Source organism: Aspergillus tubingensis, assembly GCF_013340325.1.
Source record: "Aspergillus tubingensis WU-2223L DNA, scaffold_7, whole genome shotgun sequence".
In the NCBI taxonomy this organism is placed as follows: domain Eukaryota; kingdom Fungi; phylum Ascomycota; class Eurotiomycetes; order Eurotiales; family Aspergillaceae; genus Aspergillus; species Aspergillus tubingensis.
This window is the reverse complement of record NW_023336281.1, coordinates 1,504,849-1,517,968: the sequence shown is the minus strand read 5'-3', so window position 1 is coordinate 1,517,968 and position 13,120 is coordinate 1,504,849. Positions and strand designations below refer to the sequence as shown.

General features: G+C 48.8%; 5 protein-coding genes across 5 annotated transcripts; 3 read left to right on the top strand and 2 right to left on the bottom strand.

The window, feature by feature from the left end:
- Nucleotides 1–1,445: 1,445 nt before the first annotated feature.
- Nucleotides 1,446–2,921, bottom strand: AtWU_05458 (phosphotransferase family protein; the record flags this gene model as incomplete). Its single annotated transcript, XM_035500568.1, has 1 exon — nt 1,446–2,921. One exon carries the CDS (start codon nt 2,919–2,921, stop codon nt 1,446–1,448), a length of 1,476 nt encoding a protein of 491 aa, XP_035356461.1.
- Nucleotides 2,922–4,749: 1,828 nt separating this feature from the next.
- On the top strand, nt 4,750–6,508 carry AtWU_05457 (class I SAM-dependent methyltransferase; the record flags this gene model as incomplete). The annotated part of the gene is made up of 10 exons (XM_035500567.1): nt 4,750–4,899; nt 4,967–5,013; nt 5,066–5,158; nt 5,215–5,256; nt 5,306–5,372; nt 5,440–5,480; nt 5,541–5,750; nt 5,807–6,143; nt 6,305–6,387; nt 6,469–6,508. 10 exons carry the CDS (start codon nt 4,750–4,752, stop codon nt 6,506–6,508), a joined length of 1,110 nt encoding a protein of 369 aa, XP_035356460.1.
- A 1,548-nt stretch (nt 6,509–8,056) lies between these two features.
- Nucleotides 8,057–9,880, top strand: AtWU_05456 (cytochrome P450; the record flags this gene model as incomplete). The annotated part of the gene is made up of 7 exons (XM_035500566.1): nt 8,057–8,273; nt 8,342–8,880; nt 8,928–9,248; nt 9,297–9,322; nt 9,373–9,457; nt 9,509–9,672; nt 9,718–9,880. 7 exons carry the CDS (start codon nt 8,057–8,059, stop codon nt 9,878–9,880), a joined length of 1,515 nt encoding a protein of 504 aa, XP_035356459.1.
- Nucleotides 9,881–10,362: 482 nt separating this feature from the next.
- Nucleotides 10,363–11,077, top strand: AtWU_05455 (uncharacterized protein; the record flags this gene model as incomplete). The annotated part of the gene is made up of 3 exons (XM_035500565.1): nt 10,363–10,398; nt 10,470–10,542; nt 10,605–11,077. The coding sequence occupies 3 exons, from the start codon at nt 10,363–10,365 to the stop codon at nt 11,075–11,077; spliced, it is 582 nt and encodes a 193-aa protein (XP_035356458.1).
- A 390-nt stretch (nt 11,078–11,467) lies between these two features.
- AtWU_05454 (uncharacterized protein) lies at nt 11,468–12,442 on the bottom strand (the record flags this gene model as incomplete). Its single annotated transcript, XM_035500564.1, has 3 exons — nt 11,468–12,099; nt 12,181–12,247; nt 12,413–12,442. 3 exons carry the CDS (start codon nt 12,440–12,442, stop codon nt 11,468–11,470), a joined length of 729 nt encoding a protein of 242 aa, XP_035356457.1.
- Between the last annotated feature and the right edge of the window lie 678 nt (nt 12,443–13,120).

The following is a 13,120-nucleotide window of genomic DNA, read 5'->3' as shown; positions in this document are numbered from 1 at the left end:
CAGCCATCACAGCTTTCTTGAACTAAGTAATGTTCTACTCGTAAGTCTGAGCCAGCTCAGAACACACTGTAACGAGGACAGATGAAAAATATTATTCCATAAGCTACTGTGGCTTTCTTCAACTCTACTTATGGACATAAATCACCCATTCATCAACCTCTAATTCATGTGCATTTCCTACGCCTCCAGTAAGCTGATGTTACATGCGGCATTCCCGTAAGAACAAGAACAAGAACAAGGTTCGGGCCAACGAGCGGGCCCGTCCTTCCGCTCCCTCAACCACGGTTCTTCCATTCCTGTCAGCCATAGGAAGTGTACTTACTAGACGTAGTACGTAGTCTCCTACCATGTTACCAATCTATCTGATTCTGTCAATGACAGGCAACTCTGACTGCTTGCGACCGAGGCTATCGTAGATTACCAAAACAACCAGTAATATACCAGCGTCCAAATCATAACTACCAGCCGAGACGCGGATATCCATATGCAGGAAGCCGAAGTGTTGCATGTCCGACTCCGGTTTTTGACTTTCTGTCTTTACATGGTCGAGTACCCCATCGTGCATCTAGTTTGTTTGCTACATCCCTGTCCCATCCCACCATGACGACTCCTTGCCCGTCGGTGAAGCGGGGATATAATCAGCCTTGTTGGCAATCGTTAACGTCAGCAGCTGCACCCCTCCCCTCCGGGTAACCTTCTCCAAGCCATCTTACCAATTTGAAGAAACTTTGGTAGAATGCAGTGGAATATGTATCGCACAGCTGCCTTTATGGCTGTTATAAATGGGCATAAAGTCTGATCAGAGTATTCACATCTCAAGGTAATGGAGTGGTGACTTACTGTTCATACCAAATATATTTAGCCTTTTCGCTTCGCGTTGACTCTCGTATCAGTTGATTATTGGTTCCTGTTTAGATACAATCACCATGCCTGCTTGAGAGTACCTTTGAATCTCGTGTCGAGCTGTATGGTCCTGAGGCACGATTCTGTAGAGTATAAACCCCCCCCTCCTTTCCTCTCCTTCTTCCCCACGTCCCGCGCACAACGCATTTACGCCCTCGTCAAGTCACAGATACGTTGACGAGTCAATTAACTCCAGATAGAATTCTGTTGGCGGCTTCTTCCTCGCAAGCTTCAAAAGCACGGTGTCTACTGATATGACCAGTACCGGTGATTGACGACGGGAGCGCAGAATCTATGTGAGACGATAGAGCCACAGAAGATGGTTCACAGTCTAGATCGTAATCTCTCCATCATGATTCGTTATACGGAGTTCCAGCGGGCAAGCTCCTGCCACTGCCAGCGCGAGACCGAGCCATGCTACTTTTGATGTGTGGCATATTGTTGATTGACCAAATGCAATTGAAGGCTACCATCGGCAGTCACTCGCACTCAACCTCGCGTGGGTTCTATGTCGTAACTACCTCCCATTGCGCCTCTCTACTTTAGTCGCCTTCACTTTTTCCTCCATCTTCCTTCTCTTTTCGCTCCTTCAATTGTTGGTGGAAGGCCATCGTATATTCATCCGGGTCCCAAGCCAAAACTCTACTTTCCATTTCTTCCAACTTCCGAGACACTAATTCTTCCATATCATCCTTTTCCTGTCTATCTAGCAGATTAAGCCTCTCTCTCCATGCCTCTTCAGGGTTCTTTGTAGGTCCGAAAAATCGTGGGTCTATCTTCTGCCAGTAAATCGCATCAAAGGCAAAACTATGCGTTACTGCATACATAACCCAGAAATCCCCACTTTCCCAGCTCTCACGCATGTGGTTCGACAGCCGTTGATTCTCTTTCAATTGACCCTTTTGTATCGCATTGTCTTCATGTTTCTTCATCACCTTAAGGAACGTCTTCAGTCGGAAGTCGAACTTTTTGATCCAATCCTCGAGGCCCTCTGACCAGTACTCGGGCTTCTCTATCAGCAACCACCAAGGAGGCGCATAAGCAAACTCGGCGGGTGCAGCGTATGTGAACTCCCAATCGACCACGCCGGCAAGTTCTAAATCACCATGCAAAAGCACATTAGCTGGGCGTAAATCATCACACCATAGTTTGAATGGCCCTTTGTCGAGCGCAGGATTGCCGAGTCGCTTGTCCCTGGCAAGTTTACGAAAAAGCTGCCTCGCCACATATCTTCGTCGGCAGTCGTCTGCAGAGTCCACGGAATCGTTTCTTTGGTGGATGAGATGCTCGATATTGAGATCTGCGAGAGCTTCGAGATACGACGAAGTTGTGGTGTATGTAGTGTGTATACTTGGAAGTTTTGATTGGGGCAGGCTTCCCACTCGGACGAGTTCGTTCATATTCATGGATAAAGGCCGGCGTGTTACGTCCCAGGTAAAGTCATCGATCTGGCTAAGAGAGCCTATTCGAGGAATAGAGGGAACGGAAAGCTGGAGTAGAATGTCCGCCATTTCCCCATAGAGCATCCCAAGCCTGTCTTCGTCGATAGCCGGATCTAGGACCCCGCGTTCTTCTTTCGGGCGTCCCGGAGTATTAAGAGCGTGGTACATATTTGTCTCATGTTCGATATAATCCATGATGATAAATGGACTCAACTCGAGTGGACTCTGTTTCTTTGTTCCCGAGAGATGGATAAACGGTATAAGTATTGATGTCTTGTCCGCGAGAAATCGCATGGTAGCAACCTCATTCATGACTTTCTCCTCTGGGAAAAAGACAGCGCCGGGCTGCGACAGGCGAATAATGGTAGATTCATGTTCGTTCTTCAATCGCAACGAAATGTTATAAGAGCCTTTCTCGAGTATGTTGAAATTGTTCCCATTGCATCCATTCTGATCGAGCATGAAATATCCGATCGGCACTAGGACGTCATGGTCAAGAAATTGAAGCAGCCAATTGTCTGATACTTCCTCGGCTTGTTCCCAGGCCACATCGTCGAAACGCATTCGGGGTCGCATATTTGTGTCACTGACCGGTTTCAATAAATGTGTAAGAAAACAATGAGAATAGATGCAAGTATGCGCAAGTTTTCTTGTAACACTGGCATCGTAGTATTCCAGGGGGTGAGAGAAGGCGGGGGAGGAAAACTCGACAGGGGTGAGGCTTCCCACTGCAAAAGAAAACAGGATCCATCATATGCACGGTGCCGTTGCGGGAATTCTCCATGAACAGCACCATCCTACCTGGATAGCAACTCTCCTCAACACTATGCAGACACTGGAAGAGGTATATATACATCAATCGTTCCTTGGATCCGAATTGTTTGCCTTCCCATTGCTTTGATGGAAATACTCGGTCAAGCCTTGGATAGACAGAGGATGTGGACTAGCCCATCATGGCCGGGAGTACCTACCTTCGTTATGATGAATATCCGGTATGGTATTGATAGTCAAATCAGTTCTAGTCCTAGATACCATCTAAGAGAAACCCCATTCAACTGATAACCCCCTCTGTTTGTCTTCGACCTCTTCGGTAACATCCATTTCTGCTGCAATAAGCGATCGAGGCGGACTTAAATGGTTATGGCATGGGCGGACAATAAGAAGGAACAGGACAAGAACAGTCATAAAATAAACAAAGGAAGGTTTATGAGCTCAAGCACAGGATATTCCAGTTTCTAACTTTTGCATATACTGTTAACAAACCACTCTGTACAACTGCAATGCTCAGATCACGGTCAGCTGTGCATTTTTGCGTTTTCAATTACCAAAACTCAGTGCTCGTGCTCTGGCCTGAGACAAGTTACCTGGGCATCTCCACCGGGATTTTGGCCTAGTACTGCAGTCTCAATTTAGTTGTTACTGGCATATAAAGTACTAAGTAGGCTGCATGCACGGGCCATACCCGTGCCAGAAAAGCTTTCGCACCGCACTTTAAACTTGATTTTGTATCATATACCTTCCTTATTCAGTACAAAAGTAGAACCAGAAGCATCTTGGGAATATATGATATAGCAAATAGATGGCTGTACTGCCGGCAGGTGCTTGGTATCCGTGTTGTCCGGTAAGAAACAACGTCCTCCAGATGTTCAGACACTTTCAGAAAGTAATATTTATACAGGGTATCTTGAGCATGAGTGAAATTATGAATGAGACGTTGCAGGGAGTACTTTCTAGACGCTTACACGTTGCCGATCCACCTACTTTAAGTGGGGGCTGACCCGTGAGCCAAGCGAAAGAGAGATCCTTTTGCATCGTTGTTCATGCATCGCCGAGGACTTCCGGAAGTACAGAGAATTTTCTGAATCGTGTGCATTTGGAGCTACACAAGTAAGCGGCAAAAAGTTCTTCGATCAGCCCACTTTGAGTCTCCACCCACGCGTGGATTGGATAGATGTCAAATCGTGTCAAGGCTGGAAACTCAGTCGTCCGATCCATCTGCATCTTATCTGCATCTGATTTCCGCTGACAGGATACGAGTGGCGAAAAACGATCATCTTTGTTTGCTAGGGAGAAAATAGTCCTGAGCTACTATCGTGACGACTATCTCCAAGGGGGATTCGAGGAAGGCAGCCTAGCACCTGAAGTGGTAGTCCAATCTAATAGTACCACCTCAGCTAGTTGCAGCTCGCCACGAATCAGGAAGCGGGAAGCCCCCTCTCTTTAAAAGGAACAACCCTGACAGCGAAGGAATCAGAAAATCGACCCCGATCGAACGTCATCCATCTCTCTCTCGATACACACAAACCAATTTGCTGGAGCTTGCCCCATATTGACCCTAGAGGTTGTCTCCTTTCCTAGCTGTTATTTCTCGACTTCGCTACGAGCTTCCCGAAAATTGGACTCCATGGCGGAATCCTTTTCCATCCCCGATTCTCAAGGGGCTGCCGCTAATGACCCCCCACAACCCACCTCATCTTTGGCTTCGGCTCCACAAAACGTATCCCAGAGCGCTGCGCCCGTCGCAGGGCATCATGGTGGTGAATCTTCAGACTCAGTACGCTGCTTACCACTGATCGCCGACCTTCATTTTCTCCAATTGTCAGCTGACTTGGACTCACCAGGACGAGGCAGAGCCTGAAGAAGAGTTCTCGGACTATGCAGAAGATTTGTAAGTTTATCGATCGCCCTTACCATTGACCCCTCATGCTTACAGTGCTTAGCGCGAGCGATACAACGTCGCTAAACTCTGAGATCACCTCCTACCGATTTGAGAATGGACGACGCTATCACGCCTACAAGGAGGGGGCTTATTGGTATGACTCTATCATTTGTTAGCTTCGGTGTGCGCACTATCCTGATCAAGTCACAGGGGTCCTAATGACGAAATGCAAAATGAGCAACTAGATATTGCGTATGCTCCTTGAAATCGCCCTCAACACGCAGGCTAATGCTGGTATCAGTCATCATATGTTTACATTGCTTCTCGATGGTAAACTACTACTTGCGCCGATCAGCGACAACATACAGGTATGTTAAAAGTAGCACGACTACGGCATTGACGATCATGGCGAACGCTGAGGTCCTGGCATGACAGAGAGCGCTGGATGTTGGCACTGGCACTGGGATTTGGGCCATGTGAGTAGAAGCAATCGTGAGATCGGCCATATTGAGCGAATCTGACTATTCCTTGAACAGTGATTTCGCAGACGAATATCCTTCAGCACAAGTCATTGGCACCGATCTGTCACCTATACAGCCCGGTTTTGTACCACCCAATCTACAGTTCGAGATCGACGATGCCACGGAAGACTGGGTCTATCCAGAGAACCATTTCGATTTGATCCACGTTCGTGCACTGTATGGCGCGATCGCGGACTGGCCCGCATTCTATCAGAACGCCCTCAGGTGAGTACCTCAACAAGACTTCCTGTTGCACGTTTCAACCCTCATCACATTTCCAGTCGCTTGCGGCCGGGGGGCTGGTTTGACCAGCTCGAGATGTCCATACAATTTCGATCGGATGATGGCACGGTGACAGACGACCATGTTCTAGCTGTCTGGTCGAAGACCTTCATTGAGGCGGGCGAGAAGTTCGGCAAGACCTTTCGCATTGCCGATCTTGCTAAGGGCTATATGCAGCAGGCTGGATTTCATAACGTGACGGAACACCGCATGAAGTTGCCTGTCGGTCAGTGGAGTCGAGACAAGAAGCTGAAGAAACTAGGCATGTGGAACTTGGTTCATTGTGAGCAGGGAATTGAAGGATGGGCCATGGCACTGCTGACCCGAGTCATGGGAGTAAGTCCACCCTCCATTTGCAGTTCGATGATGAAGCATTTGAGCATGCTTTCTTCTGTGGTGTGTGTCTGAGAGTGTCATACCTCGTATTTGCGTTGCGCACCACCCTTGACAGCAGCCAATCGGACACAGGCTGACAGGATAATCTTTACTGGTTTTAGTGGAGCTATGCCGAAGTGCAGGTCTTCTTGGCCCAGATGCGAAAAGGCCTCCGTGATCCGAATACTCACGCATACTTCAACGTGTAAGACACTGTCGTGTTTAACCTTCTGGACTGGACGAGCACGATGCTAACTTAGGACTGTTTCCTTTTGGGTTATAACAGGGTTGGGGTGTATGGACAAAAGCCTACAAGTGCCTATTAGAGTTTGGGGACGAAATGCACTGCGGCACGGCTGACTGGAATAAACACCGAGGAAATGCAGTGCGCAGGAGACTACTGCAAGCAGGCAGGACTAGCCTGGCAGAGGTGTGCGAATCGGGGCTCGACGTCCCCCGTCATGAAAGGTCGGGGCGGCCGGGAATGTTTGGGTTTAATGTGGACTTATGAGTTAGTGTCCTGCTCAGTATGCGTTGCACGCGCCTTCGATTGGTAGTCGGGAGCTTGGATGGTGGAGGCGACCGGGGGATGACGGCCGCCGGTGTAGCTGGAGAACATCCAATGATTGCAGTTCAACCCCAATTATGATTTATGGTTCTGCACGGTATCGGACAGTCCCTTGGTTGCACGAAATTGCTCACCATCGTCTGATGGTGATGATGATGGTGATGATACCATTTCCCCGAGTAGAGCAGTTTTAGTTAGGTGGCCTTCCTTGTTTCTCTCCAGTCTGCCTGGCCGCCTTGTGCATCCCATTCACCGGTCCTCTTTTTCTCTGCAAACCTGCAAGCATACACCGCAGAGACATTGACTTCCTGGGGGTGGTCAGACGACGATCTTCTTCCTGAAGGCCGCACACTCGCAGAACCAAAGTCGAGCTCCACCCGGAACTAGACCCATTGACCAGTCATGGCACGTCTATTGGGGACTTTTGGAGATGACGGGACACGGATTGACCTCCGACCCGCCCGGCCGGTTTTCATTGTACTATTGTCTTTTTATTGTGCTAAATGCCTCTTTTACTATTCGCGTCTTTCGTTCCCTTGTCTCTGCTGTCCTTGTCATCGCTCGCCGTGGGTCAGACCCGGCCACTTGGACCACAGATACTGGTCGCATAGGCCGCTAATTTGACTAAAAGCCAGCCGTTAGCAGTAACGGCCGCTTAAAATTAATCGACAGATGATTCGAGATGGGGCCTTGGGCTTGCTCAGCGGATGACAGGTCTGAAGAATGTCAATCCTCGCCAAGAGCCTAGATTAACCCTTTCCCGGGACATTCTGCAATTCTGCAGCCGGGAATTGGGACCAGACCACTGGGTCCATTGCTTTTTGCTGGCTGCACTGCAGAAGGCAACTGAAGGGCTAGTATGACCTGTTGTCCCTACCTCATGTATGCCGAACGTATGCTGGAAAGAGCCCATTTCTCGCACCGGATGGGCTTCCGAGGCGAGTCAAGATGCTTGGACCTGCCACAGAGAAGTTTGTTACCGAGGCCTGAACAGCGCATGACTTAATGCCATCTTCTTAGTAGTCCGTCTTGCTCGTCTTTCTGTCCCAACTGACGGCTCACCCATTCCCATCCAGGCTAGCCCCCTTGCGGGGTCTGCTCGTTCAAATCCCCATGAGGCAGGACCCTCTGATGATTGCCATCATTATTCAGGCTTGGTAAGACTCGCGTGGCATCGATGGGGTAATAGGGTTTCTGGTCACCCGATATCCCCCATTTAAAGCAGTGGAAGATCTCTCTGACAGGGGTGTTCACCTTTCTCCCTCCAGGGTCCTACATGAGGCTTGATCCAGGCCATCTGTCCGCCATGGTTTCAATTCATGTATTATTACTCACGGTGTCCGTCCTGTCCATCGTGCTCATCCTACGATGCATCTGGACGATCGTGTACCGGCTGTTCTTCCACCCCCTGGCCCATCTACCGGGCCCACTTCTTGCTCGGGCCACGCACCTGTATGCCTTTTGGTATAATATGCAAGGTGGATCCTTCTATCTTCAGATTCAAAAGCTGCATGAGCAATATGGTATGTCCATTGTGCCGTGTGATACGATTGATTCCCTCCTGTTCGCAGCAGTTACTCAAGCAGCATAGGCCCCGTTGTCCGCATCACACCTGACGAGATCCACCTAAGCGACCCTGAAAACTGCGAGAAGATCTACTACATAGGATCACGGTATGGCAAGGACCCTCAGTTCTATGGCGCATTCGGCACCCACAAGGCGACCTTTACGGCACCAAGCCCCGATGTACACCGAGTCAAGCGATCGGCCTTGAACCCCTTCTTTTCGCGCAAAAAGGTGCTTGAGTTGGAGGATATTGTGCAGGAGAAGGCAGACAAGCTGGTCAGGCGCATGAGGGAGTCTTTCAGCTCGACCGGCTGTATTGACCTGCACCATGCCTTTCGTGCTATCTCTGTGGATGTCATCAGTGACTACGCCTTTGGCAATTGTTACGGATTTCTCGGTAAGAAGAACTTTGGCGCTGAGTTCTTTGACATGATCCGAGGTTTTGGTCCGGCATTTTGGTTCTTTCAGCAATTTCCGGCTATACAGGGGCTTTCACTTAGCACACCGTTCTGGTTGGCCAAGTTGACTAGTGAGCCATTGACGAGGATGATGTTGCATCGTGAGGTTGGTCGTATTTTTTCAATTTACCTATCAGGGCTGACGTCTCCTAGGGTTCTCGTCGCCAAATATTGAAGGTGAAGGATGCTGTTGATCGGGGCGACAAAGGAAGCCGAACAACTATATTTCACCAGCTTCTTCACCCAGAGGCTACTGAAGGTCATGTGGTGCCCACGGTGGAGGAGCTGGAAGACGAAGCCTATATCATGCTGGCTGCAGCTGCAGACACAACTGGGAATGCGCTCACCATTGCTGCTTACAACGTCGTTCGGAATACAGAAATCTACAAACGCTTAACGGAGGAGCTGAAGCGGACGTTTCCTGATCCGGAAGGGGAACTAGACTTTGTGGCTTTGGAAAGATTGCCCTACTTGGTATGCGTCAGATACTCCCATTGATATAACCATAGCTAACGTTGAAAGACTGCTGTTATCAAGGAGGCTCTAAGGTGATATGATTCCTGATGAACCGGGAAAGACATTGCTCATTCCAATCTAGGCTATCGTGTGGAGTCCCTGGCAGACTTCCTCGAGTCGTTCCTGACGTCGGCGCTGAGTTCAATGGCTATCATGTTCCTCCTGGGGTATGCCTCGAGCATGACATTATCATTGTCAATCCGCTAACATGTATACAGACTGTTGTCAGCATGAGCTCGTGGACAATGCATCATAACGAAGATCTCTTCCCACAATCGGAAACGTTTGACCCAAGCCGATGGACTGACCCGGTAATTGGCAAGTCTCTTGAGAAGTACTTGTTCTCTTTCGGCAAGGGGTCTAGGCAATGTATTGGAATGCCGTAGGTCACCTCACATGTGAGATTGAACTGTACTGACATCTGTAGGCTTGCATACTGCGAGCTGTACGTGACTCTCGGTCGACTTTTCCGACAATTCGACGACTTGAAAACAGCTCAGAAGAGCCGGGAGGAGCTGCGATATAACGACTACTTCTCATCCTATCACCCGGCGGAATACAACAAATTTATTTTCGAGAAGGCACGCTGAGATTTTATTATCTTCCGTGCCTTTCTCACTTCATTTCTCGTTATGTTTTGATGATACCACCGCGCCATGGCTCAACCAGTGTTCATATAATGATATCCAAGCCACTTACAACTAAATAAATCGCATTGCAATCCAAACCCCCCACAAACCTCAAATTAAATCCATCTCCAAACCCAAGAGTAAATTCTGAGTCCTAACACTGGCGATATTCCAAGTGAATGTAACTATCAAAATCGAATTCCCTTACCCCCACCTCAACCCACAACCCTTCCGAAGTAGAACACTTCCTCAGCTCTCTCCATCCCCTTGCTCATCTTTGCTTACTTTTCTCTTTCTCGCCTCCTCAACCACAATTCCTCTCTCCATCTTACTTTATCTCTTCCCACCCGTTCCTACTCTACCTCAACCACAACCCTCCTCTCTCTATCTACCTTCTCCCCACAATACAACAAACCCAAGATTACCAAATCCAAACCGCCAAAATGCCCATGACTTGGAATGAAACAAATGACGCCAAAGTACGTCCACCCCCTTCTTCCCCAAATCCAACCCATGCGAGCACAAACTAACACATCCCCTCCTAACCCAGCTCCTAGTCGGCATCTTAACCACCACAAACGTGAAAATTGATATGCACGCCTTGGCCAACTTCATGGGTCCCGGTATGTCTTTCCCCCTTATCCCCAAAACCACCCATCTATCTATACTAACACACATACCGTAGGCTGCACCGTCTCCGCCGTCCAACACCGCATCCAGCGTCTCAAGGACAAAGTTTCTACCTCTACTCCCGGGGGCACTGCTTCGTCCCCTGCGACTGGTACTACTAGTACTACTATGACTTCCCCGGGCAACGAGACACCCACTACTCCTACCCCCGCTACTCCCGAGAAGAGAAAGCGTGGTCGACCCCGCAAGAACCCTGTTGCTGGGGGTGGTGAAGCTAAGACTTCTTCTACTACTACTAATACTGTCGCGGCTGCTGGTGCTGCTAAGAAGCCAAAGGCTAAGCGGGCTAAGAAGGCTGATGGTACTGCTACTGCTACTGCTGCGGTTATTAAGAATGAGGAGGTTAGCGATGATGATAATGATGTGCTTTCCGAGATTGGTGTTCCCGAGACTCCTGGGGCTGAGGAGGGTGGTGAGGAGGTGCAGGAGAGTCCGGTTGTTAAGGGTGAGGAGGAGGATGATGCTTGATGGGGTTGTGGTTCTCGCTTCTTTGTGGCTTCTTTACTTTGAGAGGGCTTGTGGTTGAGGGAATGGATTGGGTGATTTGGGGAAGTTGATGGTTACGTAACTGGCTCGTTTGATGGATGGTGGGTTATTTTTTTTTTTCTTTTTATTTGCTGGATGATGACTTGAAATGGAACGGGCATTGAATTGGGTGGTGGTCGTACCTTAGGATAAGTGGGAGATCTGAGCTATTGAAATTGAGCTAGGTGTTTTCATTTGCAGGCCTTACTTGTGTTGGAGTAATTAAAGTACATGGTGTAAAAAGCAGAATCATCATAACTTCATAATCCACCGTCCAGTTCATCCACCAGATCTTCAAGTTATCAGCAACCCCCGTAAACCGATCCTGCAAACCTAAGCATCATACAAATCACCATCATCAAACTCCTCAGCACTATAAATACCCTCCCCCTTATCCTCCACCTCAGGCACATACTCGCTGGCTGAGCTATCCCCATCTCCTTCATCATCTTCATCCTTCCACTCCACCATTCCAGGCGCAAGCGCACTGGCCTTCCGGACACGCTTCACAGGAGCAACCTCCGCCTCGCTCTCCAAGTCAACCACCTCCTTCTTCAACTGAGCAGAGGACCTCGCGCTCATTCCCTTCCCCTTCATGGCCTTGGTAGGGGTCTCCATCCCATTCTCGATTTCAGTATCACTACCTCCTTCCACCTTCATCTTGGCAGGGGTAGGCGTATACTCCCCCACATCTCCATCCTCATCGTCATCATCATCGTTGCGCTTCCTCTTCAAAGCTGACCCCTTCCTGGCATTACTGACGTGCAACTTGTAAGGAGTAGAGACAGAAGCAGGGCTGGAAGCGGCACTAGCAGTAGACTTGGTCATTGGACTTCCGGTCTTGAGCCCCTTTCCGATGGAAAAGTGCCCCTCCATGCCGCTGGACTCGCGAGCGGTGTTTCGCATGCGAACGAGACGCTCGGAGATGGCGCGGGGGGTGGGCGTGTCCGGACCGAGGGATTTAGCTGGTTTGAGGTGGTTAGTTGGGATTTGGTTAGTTGGTTTGGGGTAAGTAGTGGAAAAGGAGGTGGGGGGAATAGACTTACGCCATGCTTCGGCCACGCGTTTGGCGTCGACGGAAAGGGAGTGGGTTTCGAGGATTTTGAGGAGGAGCTGGATGTGTGGGTGAGTTGTTTGTTTGCTGGTGGAGAGGATGGTGCGATATGGTGTGAGGGAGGGGGGTAGAATGGGTAAAATGGGTAGAGTAGGTAGTGGAAATAGTATCGATGGTGTAGGTTGTGTGTCGGATAGGAAGAGGGGAAAGAGGAGTAGACTTACAAGCTGATCTTTCTCAGGAGTCCACTTCATGGTTGTTTCTTCCTCGTGCAGATAAGGTTTTTGATGTATGTATAGAGGAGCTGCAATATTTCCTGAAGAAGTAGAATAGAGAAGAGTTTGTAGTAGAGACTTAATCACAAAAGCAGAGCGAGTATGTAAGGGAGAGAAAAGTTAAGAGGAAAAGAAGAACTTAACAAGAGACAAAAACAGACTACAAGAAATGGAAGGAGTGGAAAGCAGCTCAGGGTATGTGAAAATACATATTCTCCTGTGTTCACTATTCTATAGTGAATAGCTGCAGTTCACACAATGACTAGCAATTTCCAAGCAACGTTGACTGTTTATTTTATTATTCATGTATTACTTGCTGTCTACTGTAGAGATGTCTCTGGTTTCTTCAGCACTGGTTGTGGTCAGAATCTATCCAGTGTATTCTGCGCACTTTACTTCACTAGCTCTTTTGTAGATATGCTGGAATCGGTGATGCAGATCTCATCTTAGTCTCGACAGACGATCCCTGTCATTAGGGTGGATGTTCCTGCATGTGCTTATCTTATCCACTTGACTTTTTCTCTGGCTGCAGCGGAAGTTGCAACAATACTTCCCCGAACTCGGCCGTGGATCGGATGCAGACTTGTTTCAGAGTAGAATCTGTTCTATCTACTGTTCCAAATGACTGATCGGATCTGGTGCTGTTGTGGGGATTCG